The following is a 23,645-nucleotide window of genomic DNA, read 5'->3' on the forward strand; positions in this document are numbered from 1 at the left end:
TTTGTCTCTGCTTGTCAGGGGAGCCCTCGGTACCAGAAGGGGAACAGGCTGTTAGCCAATCCAGTTCCAAGGCAGCGCACGTGCTGGAGGAGAGAGCTCCAGATCCAGTTTTCAAATAGTTAAAACCAGACATACCATAACTCAAAGCCGACTAGAAAAGTGATAGCAGACTTAAAAGAATAAGTACAGGGTAAACATCTGCCATCTCTGTCACCTGCAAAGCCACAGCCACATGTGCTGTCCTCCCATCATGAACCACAGTGACAGAACACACATGAATTAAAGAATTCAGTCACATTTCAAGCAGCCTTGCTCACAAAAGGATTATACAGCATGACTTACAATCCTACCAGCAGCCTGGAGCCTGCCTTCCCCAGCTCCATCATGGGTCCTGGACACATGAAATCAATCCAGAAAAAGGGCTTTTCAGAAAAGAGCAGGTAAAAGCAATAAATCCAGAGGCAAACCATAACTAATTCCTATGCCATTAGAAGCACAGCTCAATGACAATGAAAGCATCTGCAATTTTAACTGAAAAGCACCTTACATTTTCAACTTCCGGACAGCCACATTTTCACTTACTTCATGATTTAGAAGGCAAAATACAGTTGCCAAGGCACCCCATTAGCTGTATCTTTACAGGATACACACAATCTGAGTTCAGCCACTACCTGGATTCTTGTATGAAATTTACTAAGACACTTCAATTATGAAGTTGGAAGGAAATAAATGTTAAACATTCACACATGTAAACTGACACTAAATTCACAAAATACCAATCTGCAGTTCACATCACAGACTTTTAACTTTACAGAGCAAAATATAAAGCAGGTTACAGACCCTCACTTACATCTACACTAACCTTGTGCCCACCTCCACTGCACCTATGCAGATGAAATGCCTCACATTTAACCATCACCTTAGGGTGCTCACCCTTACTAATCCACTCTACATTCTAGTTGCTTTGTGTCATTGCAACTGTAATTCCATAAATTTCTGAACTATTAGGGGAATCATAGCAAACTACGAGGTTGGGAAAACCCTCCCAGATCACTGAGTCCAGCACAAGTCCATGTCCCCAAGTGCTACATCTAACTGGCTTTTAAATCCCTCCAGGAATGGGGACTCCACCTCTGCCCTGGGCAGCCATGCCAGGGCTGGACAGCCCTTTTGCGAAAGCCATTTTCCCAAATACCCAGCCTAAATCTCCCCTGGCACAACCTGAGCCCTCTCCTCCTGTCCTGCCCCTTGTTCCCTGGAAGCAGAGCCTGGCCCCCACCTGGCAGCACTTTCCTGTCAGGGTGCTGTGGAGAGCAAGCTGGTTTCCCCTGAGGGTCCCAAGGTATCCTTACTTGCTATTAAAATTATTTCCCAAGTCAAAAAGAAGCCCAAAAAAACCAAACTCAAGAGCATTGAGATTTCTTTACTGTTACAATCCTCAGAAGAAAAGTACAAGTTTCTCCAGTGCTCTACACTGTAAGAGACTTTCCCTAGATGTAATCAAGAAGGAAATGGCTTTCAGACACTGCAAGCCCACAGGCAGTGTTTTATAATGGTAAAGTTGATTAAAAGCAGGCAGAATAACCCAGTGAGATGCAAAACACAATGTACACCTTGCAGCCAATCCTTCACAGTCAGGCAGGAACATGGTAACTGTTCTGCTCCAGTCTGAAGCCCTGCACAGCTCCACCATGCAGAGGCACAGCAGCTGCTGGGGCCACAGCTCTGCAATGCCAACGTGCTTTCAAATCACTGTACACTAACTCATTTGAAAGATTCAAACAAATTTAAAAACACATATAGGCAATCTGTTATTAACTCTGTTTTTATGGAAATCCTACTGATCTTGAGACCAATTTCCTTAAAATATGTTAACAGCTGCAGCAATAGGATTCGGTACTAATTACACTTGGATTTAACTTCATGCATTTTGAAAGATAAAAGTTATGTTGCTTAGGTCAGCATCAAAAACTGTTCTTCAAAACAACACATTTGGAGAAAGAAAATAAAAAACCTTTGGCATACCATATTCTGCACACAGCTACCAAAGGAACGCTTGTTGCAAATTTCACCCAAAATACTAAAGTTGATTAAACTTTCAATTGCTGCTTTCATGTAGTTTTAAGCTAGATACACAAGCTAATGAACAATTTGTAAGCATCATTAAATAAATACAGGAAAACCCACAGGGAGGCTCATTCATACATTAAGAAATTAGTCATTTCAATAAAAGCTAAAATTGGCTACCACTAATTTCCAACAGATAAAACCCTTCTAAGTAGATTGGAACATTTGCAGCAGAGCACTTTGTCATGCTTAGGCTTAAGAGAGCAGGAACGTCAAGCCTGAATTAACCTTCAAAAAAAGAAAATTACTGGGTTTGGGTTCATTTTAACTTCAGAAGCAGCTTGTCCCCCAGCTATTACCTGGCTGGGTTCTGCAAGCTGGGCCCTGAGCTGCTTCCTGGGCTGGCAGAGCGAAGGGAGGGAGCTGCATGACAGCTGTGCCAGCGCATGCCCAGCACCTGCAGGGCCCGGGCCCTGCCCAGCTGATCATGTTCCAAGGATCACAGGCGCTGCACAACACCCACCTGGCTCCAAAGATGTCCTTCTTGGCCAGATCGATGCCAGAAACCACCTTCACCCTGAGGATTCGAGACTCCTCCTGCAACAGAAAAGAAATGGGTTTAATGTTTATTCTCTATGCCATTTGGCAGATCAGCAGCTGGCAAGAGGTTAGCAGACAGCAGGAGTCTGTCCTAGGGAGGATTTGGAAGAGAACCACCTATTGGAAGGCTTATCTGAGTGAGGAGTATTCGACTCCAGTCAGAGCTGTTAAGAGTTCAATAAAGGCAGAGCAGAAGTAGATAACAGTAATAACATCATAGCAATAATACTGTAACAATAATAGCAATAAAAGCAGAAGAGTATTTGCTGAACAGGGCTATTTCACATCCTGAGTGATCCATATACCACAAATTCATTCTGCATTGACACTGAAACTCTTCGAACACAAGGGAAATTATTCATAACATTTTAGTAGTGAGAGATGTCTGCAGTGTAAAAAATCAAGGATGCACAGTTAAAAATAAATACTTAAAACGAATTTTTTAAGCCTGTCTCACCACCTTGGTGTACGTGGAGAGCTCAAAATCAGCATTCACTGACAGATGGCAAGTCCTGCAGATGCAGATCACTGGAGCATCAGCCCGATGCTCAGTTTATCACTTCATTGCATGAAGCGCCTGAGGAACATCAGTAAAAATGGCCTTTTTCCACCTTGGTTTTTTTCACTGCATTTTAGCAACAGGAAGAGGCCACCAAAACGAAACCTGGAAAGTCTTCTACAGAAACAGGTTCTGCAGTCCCCCGTATCAGTGATACCTTCTCTCCTCTGATAAGCCTCCCAGAGCTGCAAGATACTGGATTCAATTACAGTAACTTGAGACTCTGTTCCTTGAAGCCTGTTCAGAAAACAATTACACTTTCCTACAGGTTTCTCCCGGTCTGTTTGCTTTAGGCAGCCGATAGCCAGACACAGCTTTGTGTCAGCTGTCTTGGCACGGATTTTTCCAACTGTGAGGAAGGTCAGGACCAGCCCCAGAGTAAAGCCATACCTGGGTTTGGCACCTACAGTGCACAACACAAGCGAGGACTCCAACAAGTGCTGTCCTGAGCACTGTGACTCAATCCACTGGCTGCTGGGAACAGAGGCTGTGTGTGCAGGTGGGGACAGTGGTGGGGCTGGCAGCATTTTGGCAGCTCCCTGCGGACATTCCAGCAGCTGTCCCTGCCCCCAGACACGGCCTCCCCAGCTGCAGCAGCCTGCCCTGAAGGGCCTGGTTACCTATTAGTGCTGAGCTCCACTGCGCCGCACGTCCACACCGACTTCTGCTTTGTCCAATCATTAACATGAAGCTTACATATTCCTGTCTTCCCAAAACATGTCAAAGGTTACAGAGTTCTCCTCTCTGCTGAAGGAGAACCTCTGCACAGCTTGTGTTCTCTTAGCTGCAGTTCACAGTGCCATTTCAGAGGACTCAGCTTATTTAGGTGGAACCAAGCTGTGGAACTGGAAGCCTACTGTAGATCAAAACCCAGACTTCATCAACAGTGAACAAACCTCAATTCACCTCAGAAAAGATGAAGGAAAACAGATGTATTTCCAGATTTAGCAGACTGTTGTATGTATATTTATCTCTAGTATTAACATTTTGTTAGTTCTTTTGGAAAACCAAGTAATTTCTAAGACCCATTAAAGTACTGACATAAAGAAAACTAATTAAGTTCTCCCCCTGGATTAGTAAAATACCCTGGAGCTGGGAAGTTTAGAGAAGAGCTGTGACAGCAGAGAGAAAGAATGAGGGCCAAACACAGTGTCCCGAGCTGCTTACTCCCCCACAGGCAGGGTGAAATGCTGTAGGTTCAAAGGGTGATCCAGGAGATGCAGCTCAGCCAGCACCAGCTTCACTGACACAGAAGTGCTGTAAAACCAACCTGAACAAGCTTTGCAATACACATCTCTATGTTCTGAATGCACAGAAAAGAAAGCCACAGCAATCCAGTCTGGTGTAAGAAGGAAAGCTGCAGATTCAACTTCCAACAGGACAAACAATCCCATGACACATGTAGCGTACGCATTAAGAGAACAGCCTGAAAATAACAATCGATGGGGGTATAAAATTAGAAAGTTGACTCGTTTAAATGAACAGACAAGTGTGAAAGGCACAACGGCTGGATCAATGCAAACCAATATTTGAACAGCTGTCATGCAGTCAGGAAGATTAAACATTTAACGTGTTTTTCCAAAGGTATACAAAAGCGTCTCCGAGTCAAGCACCCCGAGGCGGGCAGGTTTGTGCCCCTCGGCTGTGAGCTGCCCAGCCCGAAAGGGCCGCCAGGCTGTCCCCCCGCAGGCACAGCACGGCCTCCGCCCCAGGGGCACCGAGAGCTGCACTTACCCCGACCCCCGCGCCAAGAGCCCCGCCGCTCGCCACCGCCCGCACACGCGGAAGTTCAGCAACGGCGGCAATAAATGACCATCGCCAAGGCAACGAGGGGAAAGGCCAGCGAGCTTGGGTTTCACCCGGAGAGAGCTTCACCTGAGTCACGGTGGGGGAGTGTCGTCGGGCTCACTTTGGCTACTTTTTCCCTTCTCTCTCTGTAGACACATTTTTGATTCCAACCCACGATAGGCGCCGGAGAGGTAAATTTCCACTAACTGCGAGGAGAGAAACCAGATCCCACTGGAATGTTACCTGCACATAGAGACTCTGTGAATCCAGTTTCATCCACTGAGCACCTCTAGTTTCATTATATCTCAAAGTTTGCAAAACATAACATACTAAAAGATAACAGATCTTTAAGTCAGTGTTTTGAGGGCAAAACAAATACAAATGGAAAAGACAACAAACCTTTAATTCAATGTTTTAACTGTGGCACTTCTGGTTTCCTGAATGAAAACACACAGAGCCCTGTGTGCTACACACTCACAATCGCCCAAACACACACCGCTTAGAATTCTCCCCATTTGTGGGGGATAAATCAACCAGGATCTGCAGTTCCAAAGCCAAACCCACTGTGTGTCACCTGCTTAAAGGCCAGTGTTGGCCACAGCAAGCCTAGTAACCATGCTAGGCTTCTCCTAAATCTCCCAGCAACTGAGACCAGGTTCAGTGGCAGAAGAGTTGAACTCATTCTGACTTTGATTTGGTGGATTGAACCAATCCACTTATAGCTGAGTGAAAAGAAAAAGTGCTTCAGGAAGCTATTCCACATCACCCTCCTGCAGAGAGTATTCCCAAATTGGCTTATCCTGTTCTGGATAAGCACCTCCCTAACATCAATCAATGCTGGGCAGCCCAAGAGGGAGAATCCAAGGGGGGTGCCTTGTCTGGTGGGCTGTCACCATCACTCCCAGGGAAGGCAGCTGAGAGAACCCCAAGGAAACAGCTCCATCTCTGATCACAGTGACTTTCTAAAGGCCATAGCAACAGAATGTGGAAAGCCTCCCTGTAATTCCTGCAATATCTTACTAATCTTGAAATTGTCAGCGGCAATTTTGCCAACAGCGTTTGATAAAATCTCAGTTGTGCAATGCAAACAAAACCATGCACCAGGGCTATGACCCAAATCTCCACTCTCCTCTGCAAGTTCAGCACAGAAAACAAACTTAAAAGGTCACTTGATTACAACTCATCTGGCTCAAGCATTAAAATCTCCTTTCAGCTTCACCACACTCCTCACCAAATCCAAGAGAAATCAAACTGTGCCTTTCCTTACCCACAGAGCTCTCAACCCTCGCTGCAGGATGCAATGTATTTGTAAAAACCCCATTATTTTTTCCACAGATCGCAAAATTAGAGCGACTAAACCTAAAAGCTTTTGCACAAAAGAAGGCTATGCAATTTGGATCATAAAGACCCTCCTGGCTGAAATGCATTGGTCAGTTCATGGGGCATACCTGGTCCACTGGAGCACTCCTGGCCAAGCAAGGATTCTCACACAGACGAAATCATAAGATGAAGCAAATACTAGTAAGTATTAAAAGAACTGCAGAGTTTGGAGAACTATGGCCTTCAAAAGCTGATACAACAGAAAAACCATAAATGTTTTACAATAGTGATTTAGGTCCTATTTGAGACCTCTAAAGAAAAGGAACTATATTCATATTCTCCTTGGCTGGAATGGCACACTCAGAGGAAAAAAACACCAGGCAGAATTTCATCAAGGCACCAGTTTGTCTTAGAGGGACACTGCTGCTCTTCCAAGGGGACAAGCCAGACAAAAAGAGCACACAAAACTGGAAAGAGCAAATTGGAACACAGACACCAGGAGTGGTGCATAGGGATCAAAGGTACCCACACATCAGTGACAGTGCATGGGACCAGGAGTCCAGACATCCAGCCCAATGCCAAAAGCACACCATTAACAAACAGGCTCAAACCACAGTGCTGCCCCTCTGCATCCAAACGGAACATTTACTGTGAATTTCAACAGAAAATTCCTAAAGAAAATCTGACAGAACTTCTTTTCCTTCCCTTTGGGGATACAAAAACCAAACTGATTAATTAAAAAATTAAGGTTTTATTTAAACAAGTACCCCACTTTCTGACATGCACAAACTACCATAAAACAAAGGAACAATGATTGTCTGTGTAGGATTTTGCCAGTGCCAGGGCACTGGCCCTGACACTGGCATAAGAACAAGGCAGGTTGGTTAATTTCAAATCCTCATTATCCTCAGGTCAGGGCCCACACGGATCCATTACTTTCCAGCAGTACTTCAAAACTTACTAGGCAAAAGAGAATCACTAAAAAGCCATGTCCCCAGTGGATGTGTGACAACCCCGTCCAGTACAAGAAAGGGTCTGAATTCCCAATTAGCAGCCTGCAGCAAGGACTCACAGAAGGACCTGACAGGAGGACTTGCTTTCAAAGCAGCTACTCTAGAACAACACAAAGGTTTTTACCTTTCACTAAATGAACCTCTGACATATTTATACTTTAAATATTTTTTAAAGAAACATTAAACATCTTGAACTGTTATTTTTTTTGATCTCATGAAATGCACTAGGCCCTTAACATTCAAACTTTTTTAAAGTGAAAAATTATGCCTTACACTTAATACAATTATCTCTATTTTTTTCCTGTGTGAAATGGCACACAAATCCAGCGTAACGCTGTATTTTAGACAATCAGTTCCCACAAAAATCCACCATGTATCCAACAGCCTCCCTCAGTGCTCAGCAGACACAGCTGCGATGTCACTCTGGTTAATGCCGTTCCCAGCTCGGGGCCAGGCCGGGCGGGGCTTGGAGCAACCCGGGCCAGGGGAAGGTGTGGCAGAGCACGCAAAGCTCCTGTGTCCAACAGGGGAAGCGGAGCTGCATTCACTCCCCTAGCCCAGCTAGTTGCCAACGGATCACACAAACATGTTTATGTAACCACAATCTATACTCTTGTTAGATATTTAATGATTCCAGACCATAAACCACCAGTGGCTGCACTGTTTAATGACAAAACACACATTCAATAAAACCGTAATCCAACAATAAACTGTGATTGGAGGCTCATTTCTAACCCAGATAACTGCAGGGATCGATTCCACAGCACACACCCACAGCCCAGGCTGCTTCACCTGGAGAAAAATGGGATAGGGAGCTCCTTAAACAGGCTTTGCTGGAAAAACCTTGAGAGAAGGAAAACTATGCCAACCGACATGAAAATGCCAGTGTCACTCTTAAAACCTGAAACAGCTCTGAACTCCTTCAGTCTCAGAAAGACACAAGGCTCAGGTACCCTGGGTGACGACACTCAGCCAGAGGGAAGAGCTGGCTAGCTGCAATTACTTTGGGACACCAGAACCCACAAGTCACCTCTCCTAACAGCCCATGGAGTGTCTGATGAGCGGCAGCGCTCTTGTCACTGCTCCACGGAGGCTGGAGAAACACATTTACTTGTGCCTCCATGGGCAAAGGGTGCTGGGGGCAGAAGCAGAGAGGCTAAAGGAGGGGGGTTTGCTCAGGCTGGAGAAGGCAGAAACTCCTAATTCCTATGGATCACAGCCTGACATCTGCAGGGAATTCAGCCTGTACTTTTCACTTTTTAGCTGTTGTAATAGCTTACCTGCAGTAGCTTTAGCTCAGAGCAGAAGTTGGGAATGTCAATTTTCAGAGACACTTCATTTTCTGACACAGTTTGTTTTGTTGCATGAATCATCCTATTATCCAACCAGAAATTAAATTAGATCTTCCAGCTCTTGGCTGCAGTTAATAATTAATGTTACTGTATGAGTTTCCAACCTCCCCTGGTGAAAAAATTCTTCCAAACACATTAACATTTCAGTGAGTGGTGTTGTCAGCAGTTCACTCCTTTGGCTTCTCTTCTTCATCTTGATTAAGTTTCTTTTTGCAAAAGAATAACACGTCAAAGCCTCTAGCAGTACCTCTTGTCCATTAAGGCTTTGCTCCCCAAGAATTTCACATTTGAAGGAAGAATCACTCCACTACAGCCTCTGCCCCCCCGTACAGATTAGAGGACAAAAACCAGCCACCTAAACCAGTGAAAAGGCCAAGTCAATAGGGAAGGGATCTGTTCCCACCAGAAACATCTCGTGTCAGGCTTTTGGATCCTGGTTGTAGTCCTGGTGTTTCCAACCTACTTGCACACTATGTTCTACCACCTCCTTCTACCTCTTCCTTTCCTGCTCCCTTTTTATTACAGCAGCCCTTGACAAAGCTTTGACTCTTTTTATTCATTATAAGTATTTATTTGTCATATAACTGGATAGCCTAGGGCTAGCAGGCTCTTCCATCTGAGAACTGGTGTATCACAAAGAACAGGAAAACTGTTCAGTTATTAATCCAGCCTTAAGGCTGACTAGATTTTGGCAACTGAGCAGGAGCAAGCACAGCCCCTCGTGGCTGGAAAGACAAATCTTCTTCCCTTCTTCTCCAGAGCATCCACTGACATACAGGGATATGTTATGAACAGCCAAAGATGAGAACAGAATTTAAGTTCGAGTGAAAAAAAGATATTAACAAGAATATGCCCAATGCAGGAGACTGAGTAATTCAGCTGCAGGAGCTCTCTCCTATATATACATGCATTGAAGGTGCTTTTGAAGAGGAAAAGTAGATACTATCTTAATTTAAAGGCACTTTCTTCTTTTAATGGAATATGCTTGTCTTTCACACACTGTAAAAGAACAGACTCTAAAGTAAACCAAATACAGCGATAGCGATACTGAATGCTTTTTCGGTTTGTATCAGTTCTGCTTATATATTGATGTGGAAGGCTTGGAAGTGTTTCAGGGAGGGTTGGAGTATTGCTTGCATTCGTTTTGGATTTGGGGTGGCCATTTGTTTTGGGGGTTTTTGTTTTATGGTTTATATAATTGTTTATATAAATTGTTTATGGGAAATTCCTTCAAAATTTGTGAAATTCTATCAATAAATGGATTGTTGACAGACCAAGCTCAGAGGTTAGCTCAGTCACTTGTTCCCAAAATGGTACTTGACACTGACTAGACTAAGAAACGCTCGTTAAAATATTCACCACTCATTATCTAAAACAAAGGCTGCACTTTGTGTCCTGCCAGGCACTCTGGATGCAAACTGGGGCTCGATGCCCCAAACAAAAGGCACATTCAGAATCCATGTTTTGGAGAAGCGCCGCAATAGGGTCAGTCATTCACATCCCAGAGCAGGACCTTGTCCCGGGGAAGCACAGATGCATGTTCCCCAAAGAGGCAGAACAGGAGGGAGCAGAGGGCATAGCAATGCTGAATTCCTCAGGCAACTTACAGCCAGTGGCTCGGCCTCCACAGCAACCAGCTGTGTAAAGAAACTGTTGCTTCTACCTGCTTATTCCTGACCCTGTATCACATTGCTACCTGCAGAGATGATGAGGTACACACAGGGCTGCTTGCTCCTGACACCACAAGGACTTTGAGAGGGCTCAGTCAACAACTTGGGAATAAAGAATAGGATTTTTCTTCCAAGAACACAAATGCATATTACAGTGACTGAGGTACAGCACTGAAAGGCTCTTGGGGTCACACAAATTAACACAAGTCTGAAGAACAAACTCAGTTTCCTCCAGGCAGGTTTAAATGAAGTCACACCCCCTTCTAGAAATAACAAGATGATCTACACAAAGTCTAAATCTGCTGCCAAATGGTGACCGTGCTGTACAAAGCAAAGGGAGAAAACCAGCCTGGAGCTGCAGAGCCCAAACTGCAATGGCACAGAACTGCTTCCTTTAACAGGCTCCCACTGGAGATAGGCTGAGGCTCCACACCAACAGACAACCTAACACATTCCATGAGATGGTATTTGTCCTGCATGCAAGCCCATACTGCAGCTGCTTATACTGAACACTGCAAAATCTGCTCCAAAGATCAGAAAACAAAAATGCTGGTAAGGAACTTGTGACACTAAGAAAAGTGCTAAAGTGGTCAGTGAAAAAACCGAAGTTGCCAGGCACAGCAACACCCTGAGGGCAACTAAATCAAACCACACCACCACACCGGGGTCAGCAGTTTGGTTTGTGAAGACTTAGTCTGTGTTAAAGCACAAGACCCAAAATATGAATGAGGGAGGCTTTTTTCTAAAAAAAAAAGTGACACAAGTAGGCACATATGAGAAGGTGACCACAGGACTTGAAAACACACTAGCTACGAACTCCAGCATCTTAACTCTGCAGACTTTGAGGCCAGTCACTATCAGTTGTGAAGGGCCCATGGTTTCAACAGCTTCCAAAGGGGCTCTTGTCAGGATCTTGCATTCGGAGCATGCAGGAACATGGTGACAAATGACCTGGCAGGTAATCCACACCCCACCTGTTAACCATTTAGCACAGTCTAATTTACAATGTTTGACTTTCAAACTACAACAGAAACTAGTTAAGACAAAACCAAAACCTGACTGCAACTTGATTTGGCACAACCTCTAGTACAGCTGCAGGATATCCCTGGAAAAAACAACTCTGACCTTGCTGCCAGCCTGGTCAGAGCTGCCCAGCACAGCACCCGCAGGACAGGGGGGTCTGCTGGGCTTTGCTGCAACCACCTGTCCCATTCTGGGGTTCCAGAGTGCCACACCACCACCCCTGGGATGCAGCTGGCCCTAAAACAGGGATAAGTAAAATCTCAGCCTCAACACAGGGGAGGAAAATGCAACATGTTCTTTATCATGCTAATCAGAACGCAAAACGAGAAGGCAGCTTCTGGATAAGAGAGGTAACAGAAGCATCAGGATAATCCACTTTGTAGGAAAAAGAAAATTTGGAAAAAATATCTATAGTGCTACCTTAAAAAGAGAACAATCCATTCAGGTTCACTGCACCTTATGTCTCCTAAAGGCCCATATCCAGCTCTGGTTTCCAGACCTTCAGCCAGCCTCCCTGATGGCCAGGGGAAGCCTGTCTCTGTGTCTCTGTTCCTGCCCAGCTCTCAGGTCGCTGCACCTCCAGGGAGAACCCAGCAGCACTGCTGGAATCCTGATGTCATGGCCACAGCCAGAGAGCGGCTTCTGAGGAAGGAAAACACACCTCTGGCACTCTCAGGCTACCCGTGCCATGGGAACAGCTAGTTTTCCACGACAATGCTCTCGTCTCCTACAAGCCTCTTAGCAGCATGACTGGTGGGCGAGAAACAGCACCGGAGCCAGCCGAGGCAAGGACGGCAAGGAGAAACCAGCCCTCCTGCTGGGCTGCAGCGGCCAGGAGGCGCTGCCGACAGAGAAGGCAGGAGGCAAGATTCATCCCACTCACTGCAAGCCCAAGGCGCCCTGCTCCAACAGCAGGGACGGCGAGTCATCAGCACGGACACTGGCAGGATCCCGGCGTGTCACCGCATTGCTGGGGACAGCCTACCCTGCCCGGGAAAACCACACTGCAAGGCTCCCTCCCACAGCGAACAGAAAGGAGAAGTGCCTCCTCGGGCCACGGTAGCAAGAGTGGTGCTATTCACACACAGTCCAGGCCAGGCATGCACAGGAATGTACCTGACCCTGAGGACTCAATGTTTTTCTATAGACGCTGGAAATAAGGAATAAAATAGTAAATTACCAAACTTGACCAGATGGGCCTGAAACAAACCAAACAGCCAGCAAGGATAAATGCAGAGGTCTTTCTGGTACCCACCCAAATGTGTGCCCCCAGCACTTATCCTACTGAAACAAGCGCAGGCTGTGCAAGGAACGTGCCTCTCACTGCGGCACACAGCACCTAAGCTGCCCAACTCACCACTCCTTGGATAGGGCAGCCCTCCATCTCAAGTGTCCACCCACCCAGTGGGATGGGTGTAAACTTTAGCACTAAGACTGCCTTTTAACAAAGGAGTGGGGGGAAGGCACCTATGAAGATACCAAGTGAGGCAGGGAGGTGATCCTGCAACCCTGAACTCTAAACAGTGACACCATTCCCTCAGCTATAAAATGGAGCTGCATCTACACCACTGCTGTATGCTCTCGGTTCACTAAAGCAAGCCCTGTTTAAGACAGAGCATTTTTCAAGTTCTTTCAGCTCAACTGTTACAAACAACAGCCAATATTTTATAATACCTCGAACATCACTGTACCAAGAACAGAGATTAAAGAAGCACATCCATTGCTCATGGCTGCAGAGCAAAGCTGTTGCTTTGTTAATGAGGCTGAATCAGCACAAGCACAAAGCCCACAAATTCACAGTTTTGTCCACTCACCACTTCTCCCTGTTACCACTCCCTTCACCACAAACAGCAGGAATGGTCAACTCAAGAAATATTTAAAGAAAGGTTAAAAACTCCACTCATTTGTTAGGGAATTAATCTATTTAACATTCTGCTTTTACGCAAACTTGTCAGAGACTTCATCAGGGTCAGGATTCTAGCCAAAGCTCTGGATTCAGGAGACCTACACAGCCAATGCCACAGCTCACAGCCACCAAAGAGCAGGTGCCCTACCCTCCCTTCACACACACCCACCACCACCCCAGCTGCTCGTGCCACATACCTCTGACTTCCACCACCTTTCCAGAAGTTACTGCAATCCAACAGCCCTGCAGAGACATGGGACACTGTCCACAGGTGGTCCCAGGGTGTACGAGAGAAAGCCGCATCTCTGTTTCAGCAGTGCAAATCCACTGATTTGGGTGGGCTGCTCCAGAAGCCATCAGCCTCAACTTCTTCTACTCAAGTACAAGGTGGAGGTGCCAGTAAACTGTCCTGGGATCAACCACTGACACCAGCACCACCTGAAGGTCCTTAGCACATATAATATTAAATATATGATATTAAATACCATATAATATTAAATATATAATATTAAATACCAACACCAGCTGAAGGTCCTTAGCACATACAAGTCCAGCCTAGAAGCTGCAGGGGTGAATTCTTCCCACAAAATCCTAAGATGTAACACAAATTCCCTTCTGACAGATAAGCTCATTCAGCACTCATAGCATGGCTGGTGATATTTTCCAAACAAAGCACAAAAAATCCCGTCAGAAATCTGATGACCGTACCTCCCAGCGCAAGCTGTGCCCCGGGGGTGGGGTGCCTGCTCATCAACAGGTGCGGGGCTCACAGTCCCTGTTTGCTTCCCAGGAAAATGGCCTCTGTGCAGGAGCAGAGGAGAACCTCGCGTTCCCATTTCTTATTGCACAGCGCCCTCCAGCGGCCCGCCCTTCACATGACACCCAAGGAACGCTTATCCCCCTTCCCTAAGGCAGCGGCGGAACCACGGGCTGCACTACCGACACACCACCCTCAGAGGACAGGACAACAGCCAAGGGAAGACAGAGCATCTCTGAATGGGGGTATAGCTAAAACTAACATTCCTCAGACCCTCGTATTACTACAAGCCTCCTTCAATGTCTTTACATTAATTTTATAATAAAACTAGAATTTACTTAGTGTCAGCACTAGTGACCAAAACTGCCGATAACTCATCAAAAGCTGGTTTAAAATGCAGGCTGTTATAAAAATCTATTGACCTCCTGAGAACCACAGCCTATTTTGATATTCTGCCACACAAGTAGATATGCAAGCCCTGTCATTTATGAAATGCTTCCTTACCTAGACTTTTTAATCATCATTTAAGGTTTACATGCTAGCCCTGAAGCCAGTGCACTTAGAGTCTATAAAAACAATTCAGGGTCAATAAAAAAGTCACTATTCTGAATTGCTTATGGCTAAGACACTGTCAGAGCTGTGACCAAGGGAGGCCCCTCTCACACTCAGAAGGCACAGTGAAGCTTTTATGTAACTGGAATATTCAGAGCAGAAACAACAGAGCTCTCATCTAAAGGGTCTGTGTTCAGTGGTGGTGACAAAGGGTGCATCTTCTCAAGGAACTCAAGGGTTTTTTCACATAAAGCCTCCAGGTTTCAAGAACACAGTGGGCTGGGCTGGAGCTCACGGGGCCAGGGGTGCATCCCTGGGCTGCCCCTTTCCACCTCACAGCTGAGGAGCCACAGCCACCCACAAGCTGCTTCTGCAGCACTCTTCCAGTGCCACAGCACCCGGAGCTCCAGTGCTGCTCCAGGAGCTGAGCTGGGAATGAGGGGACATGGCTCTGGAACCCCTCCCCAGCACCTGTCCTGGCAGGGGCTCTGCGGGCACAGCCTGGGCTCAGGAAACATCTCTGGCCGTGCCAGCACAGCACGGAAGCCGGGTGAGCTGCAGGGTACAGCCTCACCACGAGACCACACAACAGGAAACGTCACCCAAAATCTAACTGCAACCATCTGCAACACTGACACTGCCCAAACAACTCAGCATTGCCATTACTTCCAAAGTTGATGGTTTGCTTCAAATGCAAAGCAGAGAGATCCGGGCCTGAACTCCCACATGTCACTGCTGCCACCAAGTCCAGGGTGGGAGGGAAAATCGCAGCCCTTTTCCTCCCCAGCAAATCCTGCTGATAATGAGCAATAACACCTTCTTGAGGCCTTTGCAGCCCCATCTCATGGATCTGCTAACATGATACTCGAGTACTGGGAAAGAGACACCCTCAAGGGAGATCATTCCAGAGCAACAAATCCATCAGGAACATGTAAACATGAGGCACAAAAAGCCAACCTCCCACATGCCTCAGTCTGAAACAGTTTGCAGACAGTTTACCCATCACAGCACGGGCTGCATTTCACCACAGCACCACTGTAGCAAATCCTGGCTTACTCCTTACCTTGATGCCAGATCCAGTACAGGTGAGCCTGTGCTTTCCTGTCCATAGGAACTGTTTCCATCATACTCAGAGCTGGGTTTGTTTCCCTTTCCCCAAAGTGTGTCTCAGTAAAGCGAAGCACCACACAGGCTCCTGAGGTTCTGAAATCCTTTAGGATTCACTCTTCAGGCACAAGGCTGTGCCCAGCACAGCACACCAGAACAGTGATGAAAGGTTAGGCTACAGTGACTACACACAGAATTATTATCTTGAGGCATATGGGATTGTATCTCACACATTGAGATATTTTCAGGAACATAAGATCCTTTTGACAAATTCTAAGGCATGACAAAATGTCATCTCAGTAGGAAGCTTCTAATTCCAATTGACTCAATCACAAGTCACAGAAGTTGAACAGAACTTAAAAAGAGAAGAATGCTGGAACTGCAGAGAGCAGTTTCACATATGAACCTCTTTTCCTCCTAATATTTTAAAGTATAAAAAGACAGTCTTCAAGGATATTTTTTCTGAAGTTCCATTTTTTATTAAAGCAAACAAGTTCCAAGGAGCTGCAAGTTTTGCTTCTACCCAAGGACACTAAGAAAGCAAAATGTTTGTGGATTTGTGTGGGCAACATCTGACTCTCAAGAAACCCAAACTGAAACAAACAAGAGGTGCACTTCATTCACAAATATTTTCCACTACAAAGGACTGTAAGTTTTTACATACACTGATATTTAGAGATTGCATGAGAGTACCTAAGCTTCCAGGAGCCCGTATAAATACTATTTCACAGAATCACAAAGAGGTTGAGGTTGGCACAAGCCTCTGAAGGTCACCTGGCCCACCCCGGCTTAAGCCAGAGCTGGCTGCCCAGGCCTGTTTCCCAATGGTCCCAAACAGCCCCATGCATGGAGCTCCAACAGCCTCTGAGCAGCCTGGCCCAGTGCTGAGGTCATCCTGACAGTGAAAAATTGGCAGGCTATGAATCTGATTTACAACTCATTTTAACTAATTAATATAAAACACTTTACAGTTCAGGTTTACAAGGAGGCTGATCTATGAACACAACATCATCTGCCATGAAAAACTGCAATGGTTGGCTCATCCCCTGTGAGTCAGTGATCCCCAAATCCCCAAAAGGCCTGGTGTTCCAACACCTGTCAGAGTGCTTGGGCAAAAGGGAACCGCACTGGCATGGAAGGCAGCCCCGTGCGCAGGGATGAGTGCAGGCCCACAGCGCGCAGACACGCCGGCACACGCGGCCGGGCCTGCTCCCCGCCTGGCACACACACCAGCTGTGCCTCTGCTCTGCAGGAGAGATTGCCGCTTCTCTCTCTGGAGAGCCACTCCGTGAGTCCGGCTCGCATGTAAATCACTGCATTTTCCAATCAGCAAACGTGCCAGCAGTGGAAGCATTGCACAAGGCCAACTCAAGCCCTCCAAAACCCATCTACAACAGATCTGCAAACTGCACTTCAAACCCAGGCAGGAACAAAGGAAATGAATGGGCTGAATATGTCCACGTACATAACTCAGCCTCTCACGGCTCTCTCACAGCTAATAGAGCTCTGCTTTCCAAAAAATGATGAGCCAAGTCCAGGCCAATGCTAGAGGGAACTCATTACCCACAGGCCAGCGTGCGAAGAACTGTCAGCACACCTTCCTCAGCCCACCTGAGCTTTACCTTCACTAGAGCTTTCATGCAGCCATCTTCCTGAGAGAGACCATCCTCCCCTCCCTCTGGGCTCTCCTCTGCCCATTACTAGAGACTCAACGGTGGGTCAGGCTCTCAGGGTCATGAAACAGCCCAACAGGCTCTAAGTATCACCTGCACCCTTCTCCACGCCACCCCTCCCTCAGACCCTTTTCCCTCTTTCTTCCATCCTATTTCCATTTGTGGAATCCCATTGTAGCTTTAGATGGTCACTGCTCTTCCCGAGAAGTGTCCAGCATCAGCAGATGCACAGCAAAGCCAGAGACAAAGCACAGACTGCTGTCCCTCTGGCAGTGTGGCTGTGGTCATCACTGCAGCTGTGATATTGGTCACTGCTGAGAGACCAAAGCCTTTCTTTTCCCAGCAGCTCCTTTTCTAACAGCTTGGTTTTACCTCGGGAGGTAAAACCACATCTCCCTGCCCACTGCTCCACAGGCCAAGTCCCCAGCATCTGCTGGGGCTGAGCATCACGGCAGGAACAGCCCCTGCTGTCCCAAGATCCCTCCACCTCCAAGCCAAGGTGAGAGCAGCCAGCAGATTTCTCCCTGTATCCATTTCTCTTTAGCATTCTGTGCAAGTACCAGCATATGTCGAGGCAGGAGGCAGGGACAAAAGACACAGCCAAGCGCACGCACAACAGAAAAGGCAGCAGCCCAATTCCAGCGTGATGTTCTCAGCCACCTCCCTGGGACCTGGCAGGGTGGCTCCAGGTTTCCCTTTTCCTCACAGAGCTCACTTGCTAATATAAGCACAAAAGCACCTCCAACCAAATGTCTTGGAATGCCCATGCTGGGCCAGCAAACCCCACTGCCTTTAGCTGTTCCCTAAGCGTGTGCAAACCCCCCAGCAGCAGGCAAGATCACCAGAGGCCCTCTGGAGCCCAGGACCGGACAGGATTACCGCAGGGCAGCCCCGGAGCAAGCAGGGCCCTGCAGATGGCCCAGCAGTGGGCCCAGCTACCTGCAGCGTGAGGCAATGCACCGGAGCTGGCCCAAAGCTGCGCGGGGACTGGTGCCAGCCACCGCTGTGCTCACGCTAAGGCTTATGGAAACAGCCCAGGGAGGAGAAGGTTCTCCTCTGCCGTTGTGCTCGCTATCTACATCACCCAATGCTCCTGCAACGCCCTCTCCTCTCCCCTACCTTCACACACACGCAGAGCATTTGCAATCACTCTGCTCTCAGCTTTATAATTTAACAACAACAGAATGACACCCCCCCTTCCCAAAACACCCACTCCTGCCCAGGAACCTCCTTCCCAATGAGAATTAAACATTCCAGTCATCCAGACCCGGTGCCGCTGAAATATACCAGCTAAGAAACACTGCCAGTTTCACAAGGCAGAGGATGTTTTTAATGTTTCTTCTACACTACAGACAGACTGACACATCACCCGTTGTGCTCAACCCCACAAAACCGGAAGCAATGTTGTTATAATTACTATTCTGGCCTGTAAAAATAGAAGATATACATGCGTTCCTAACAGCCGATACCCCGAAACCACAGCCCATAATGCAGCCTTGCCCATTGCTGATGCTCTATGACACTGGCTCCTAAGAAAAGGAGCACCTGACCAAGGCAATGAAACAAAAAGGGCATTAAGTAAGATTTTTAACATTCACCTAAAGTAAACTGGACTATTCTCCTAATGCCTGTATGATTTGCTTGATTCTGCAGAAGACATCAGCTGATAAAGCCAGCACACGGTGATTAGTTATCGCGGGTCCTACCCCGCTTATCAGCTCCATCTGCATTGGGGCCAGGCTGTGTCTGACACAGTACCCGGCGCACCGGCCCGGCGGCTGCTCCGCTCCGGCCCCGCGGCCGCTCCCCTGGGGACACCGGCAGCGCTGCGGGGAGGAGGCGGAGGGGCGGCCGCCCCCGCCCGCAGCACCGCCGGCCGCGGCTCTTTGTTCGCCGCCGGCCCCACCGAGGCACCCGCGGGCTCTGGGCGGCCGCACCTGCCTGGGGTGCGGGCAGCGCTCCCCGACCCGGGCCGCCTCCGGGCAAGTAGCCGCTGCGGGAGGGGCGCGAAGCCCTGAGGGGCGGGCAACGCTTGCCCTCCCGGACCGACCGTCGACCTTCGCCCAGCTCCCGAACCTCAGCCGCGGCTCCCGCCGACGGGGCCCCGGCACACCCCAACCCAGCCCGTCCGCGCCGACCCACCTCGTCCTCCGAGAGCCCGTACACCGGTTCCGTCGCCGCGGTCGCCATGGAGCCGCTCCCGGGCCCGCCGAGCCGCCCGCCGCCGCCCGCGCTGCCGCCGCCGCCTTCTCCTGCTGCCGCCGCTGGCCCGCGGGCGGCGGAAGACGCCGGGAGCCGAGCCCGGCGGAAAGGGGCCGGGGGCGGGGCCGCCGGGGGCCGCCCGCGCTGCCGCCGCCGCCGCGGGCCGGGGCTGAGCGCGGCCGCAGGGACGGGTAGCGCCGGCGGGGCGGGGAGAGCGCCGGGCCGGCCCAACGGCGGCGGGCGGGGCGCGGCACAAAGCGCGGGAGGGGCCCCGCTCCGCTCCCGCGCCGCCCTGAGGGACGGGCGTGAGGGGCCGTGAGGGGGCGCGTGAGGGGGCGCGAGAGGAGCCGTTAGGGGGCGCGAGGGGAGCCGTTACGGGGCGCGTGAGGGGGCGCGTGAGGGGGCGCGTGAGGGGGCGCGAGGGATGCGCGCGCGGGGGGCGGGAAGAAAGGGGGGCGCGAGGGATGCGCGCGCGAGGGATGCGCGCGGAGCTGGCGCGCGGGGGCAGCGGGCGCGTGTGGGTGGCGCCCCCCAGTGGGCGGGAGCGGCGCCGCTGGGCCCGGACTGCGAGAGCGCTCCCCGGGCGGCACCGGGCCGTGTCCCGGGACCTGTCCCCGGGCGGCACCGGGCCGTGTCCCAGGATGTCTCCCCCGGGCGGCACCGGGCCGTGTCCCGGGCCGTGTCCCGGGCCGTGTCCCTGTGCGGGACCGGGATGCGCAGGAGCGAAGCCCCCGCTGCTGGCGGCTCTCCGGAGCAGTCAGAGGTGGTCGCTCACTGTGGCATTTCTTCCCTCCCCATCACAAGTTTTAGGGAAACAAAGCACCGTGGGCACTTGGAGTGAGGGCACTTCTGGGCAAAATCAAGTCTCGCTCTAGCTCTGCATGAGGTTTTGATTTGCCTCGTGCCCCTGAGCTGGCTCTGCCCCAGCCGTGCCCCTCCCTGTGCTAATCTCCCATTTATGATCTCTCGCTGTCTCCTGGCAGTACGGTGGTGCTTAAGTGGAGGCTGTTGAGGGAGTTCCATGGCAGCGGTGCCCAGACACGTTTATGCTCTGCCACATTTACCTTGACGTGCACAATGTGTCACCAAAGGCACGTGGGGCTACTGGCACGGGACAGATCTCACACCACAGCCCAGCACAGGGCGGTTCTGGGCACTTCAGACAAGTGCCACTGGCTTCAGCAGCCCTCCTCTGTGTGCTCAGGTGCTTTGAGCCTCTTTCTGTTCCACAGAGCCAAGCAGAACGGGAAAAGGGAGAGATCCCACAGCAGTCTGTAGGCCAGAAAGTGTTTTCCCAGCCTTTCCAAAGCCCTTTGTGGGGCAGGAAGGATGTGACCTCTGCCCAGGCAGCAGTGCCTCGGAGCTGATAAAGTCCAGCCTGGGGAGACATCAGCCTTTGCACTGCCCCGTCCCTGCTGGCCATAAAGCACGCGCGGTGCAGGCAGGGCAGGGCTGGGCAGGGCAGGGGCTTCCCCAGCAGCACGGCCAGGCTGCTCCTGCTTGCCTGGCCAAGGCCAGCCCTGGCATGGTGGAGCCCACAGGAGCACCTGGCACCGGGCTCACTCCACATTGTCCAAGGTACATTCCCTTTGATTCCTCTTTGTTCCAAGCTCAGCAGATCATTCCCAGCTCTGGATGTAGCTTTGCCCCCCTGCTTTGCACTCACCTACTTGGTTGCCTTAGCAGAAGCATCTCTGCCACCTCTGATCCCCTGGATGCCACAGAAAACCAGGATTTCAGGGGTCCTCTCATTCAGTCCACAAACACACCTCCGTTCTTTGCCTCTCATATCTGTCTGTGCTGACACCAGGAGTTGGAAACCATCAGGAACCTGCATGTTTCTATCCAAGAATGTTGGTTTCTGAAGGGCAGAATGAAAAAGAAACAGTTGTTGTAATTCAACATCTGTAACTGGACTGTAATCCCAGCACTGTAAAGATGGTGATACATGGAAATCTGAGAATCCAGATCTTTTCTGCAGCACATGTTCATGTCCCTCTACAGTCACATCTGTGGCTTTTCCCTTGCACCTCTCAGCCCTGGGCTGCTGGTGGTGCACAGTCAGCCAGCATTCCCACCAACAGGTGCTCCCCAGGGAAAAGTACACCTGTGCAGGAGCAGGATGGAAGGATCTCTGAGGCCGGAGCAGAAAATTAGCACCACTAACAGCTCAATGGGATTGCAAAGCTTTAGTATCAAACCCAGGCTGAAGATTGCTTGTTTGTTTGCCTGTGCATGTCACATGCATAATTCCTCTTTGGAATTGTGTTTACAGTAATAGATGGCCCTGGAGAGATCTAATTTATGTGATAATGCCGACATCAGAAATCTCCAGGTGCAGCTCGGATTATTTATAACTGGCCTCTTTATAGACCCAAGCCCCGTGAATTATTTACAATTTTCTGAGACAAATAGATTTGGTGTGTCTTGGGGCTGGCGGTTCTCCACCCACCTGTGCAGGAGGGGAGCAGTGCGGACGCAGCAGCTGCCCCGCTCAGCAGGGCCGGATGGCCGTGGGGACACGGGGACAGTGTGGGGCGAAGGCTCCCTGGGCCACATCTGCAGGGACTGCTCCAGTGCCTCCCTGGAAGCTCCAGGCACCCCGAGACAGAGGTGGAGCAGCCTGAGCATTGCCGTGTGCTGCTCTGGGAGCTGCCGGTGGAGCACAGAGAGCTCAGCCTTCCCCAGCCTCGCAGCCGCTGCCCTGCCAGAGCTCAGCCATCCCCAGCATTCGGGGCTGCTCCTTGCTCCCTGCTGGACTCAGCTGTACCAGCTGCTGCCCAAACACTGGGAGATGCTACTTAGAAGGTCACTGTAACATGCCAGCGGGGAGACTTTACACTCTAAATCCCTCATACTTTTAATCATCTACTGGCAGCAGACACAAAGAGAATCCAAATGAACCGTGATCTTCCCAAATACAGATGGTTTGGATTTTAGAGAATTGGCTTGAACAGATTAATAGAGCCCCGACCTAAGCAGAAAATGCTCTTTAGGAAATGAGCTGGATGCTTCCAGCTCACCAAACAGCATTATGAGAGCAAACTGCTGCCAGAGGCTGCCCAGAATGACTTGCTTTTTGCTGTTCAATTTATCATTTATTTATTCTCAACAGCTCTGGTGAAACACAAAATGGGAGTGCAGAGGTGAAAATCACCCAGACAAGGCTCCCTTTGGTTCGATGTGGCACCAGCTGCACATGGAGTTTGGTGATTCCTGTATCTTTTAAATTATTACTGTACTTCACTGACTGCCAAGGGGTATTTAAAATGTTCTATTCACACTGTATTACTCATTCCAGTGAACTTAACAAATCATAAAAGTATAGTGGAAAGGTACAGATTTTATCTGATTGGCTCTTCTGTTGTGGTTTAAGACAGTATTTCGTGATTTCTGCAGAGGAGGAAATAAAATCTGCATCACACTGGGCTGAAATGAGGCTGTGTACAGACACACCTCAGCATCGTTCAATATTTAATGGTGTTACTTAACAATTTTTTGCTGAAAAAAGGCTTTTCCCACTGCAAAGCTTCTCGCTAGTGATGATTTTTTTCCTTCCTTCTGGAAAAATTTCATAAGAAATGTTAATATTTTATCAGGTTGCTGTTGGACTAACATAATTGCCTCTGTGTTCTCAGTATATACCTTCCTTGAAGCATTATTGAAATGGCTGGGGGCTGAGCATGGTTCAGAACACAGAAAACTAGTAAAAGATTAACTATTTAAAAATATATCAGTATTTCATAATGTATTATTGAGAATGTCATAGAAAAAAATCTATAAGCCAAGTTGAATCAAGCTCCCACAAAACATAAATTGTTAATTGTTGCTCAGTTCCCAGAGACAATATAACACTGTAGGCATGAGCAAGGAAAGAAAGATTAACCCTGGAGAAGTCAAGAGAAGCCCAGTGTTTCTGTCACTAATTGGCAGTTTACAGGAAAGGAAAAACCCAACATTTTGGGGCTATTTAAAGAGTAATAATACAATTGCACGAGGTGTGGTGCCACAAGGCTTTGGACAGGGGCTGCTAATTGTTCTGGAAGGCCTTTGATA

At 48.9% G+C, this 23,645-nt stretch overlaps 1 protein-coding gene across 2 annotated transcripts in view; it reads right to left on the reverse strand.

The window, feature by feature from the left end:
* Positions 1–19,609, reverse strand: part of NEDD4L (NEDD4 like E3 ubiquitin protein ligase) — a 71,371-nt gene extending 51,762 nt beyond the window's left edge. For both annotated transcript variants that reach the window (XM_054293325.1, XM_054293324.1), the window contains exons 1-2: positions 19,530–19,609; positions 2,591–2,664 (exon numbers count right to left, since the gene is read on the reverse strand). In XM_054293325.1, the coding sequence (XP_054149300.1) occupies positions 2,591–2,664; positions 19,530–19,577 (122 nt within the window). In that variant the 5' untranslated portion in view covers positions 19,578–19,609. The remainder of the gene's footprint in view (positions 1–2,590; positions 2,665–19,529) is intronic.
* Between the last annotated feature and the right edge of the window lie 4,036 nt (positions 19,610–23,645).

Source organism: Melozone crissalis, unplaced genomic scaffold, assembly GCF_028551555.1.
Source record: "Melozone crissalis strain CALT ecotype California unplaced genomic scaffold, PUWL_Pcris_2 ptg000136l_1, whole genome shotgun sequence".
NCBI lineage: Eukaryota > Metazoa > Chordata > Aves > Passeriformes > Passerellidae > Melozone > Melozone crissalis.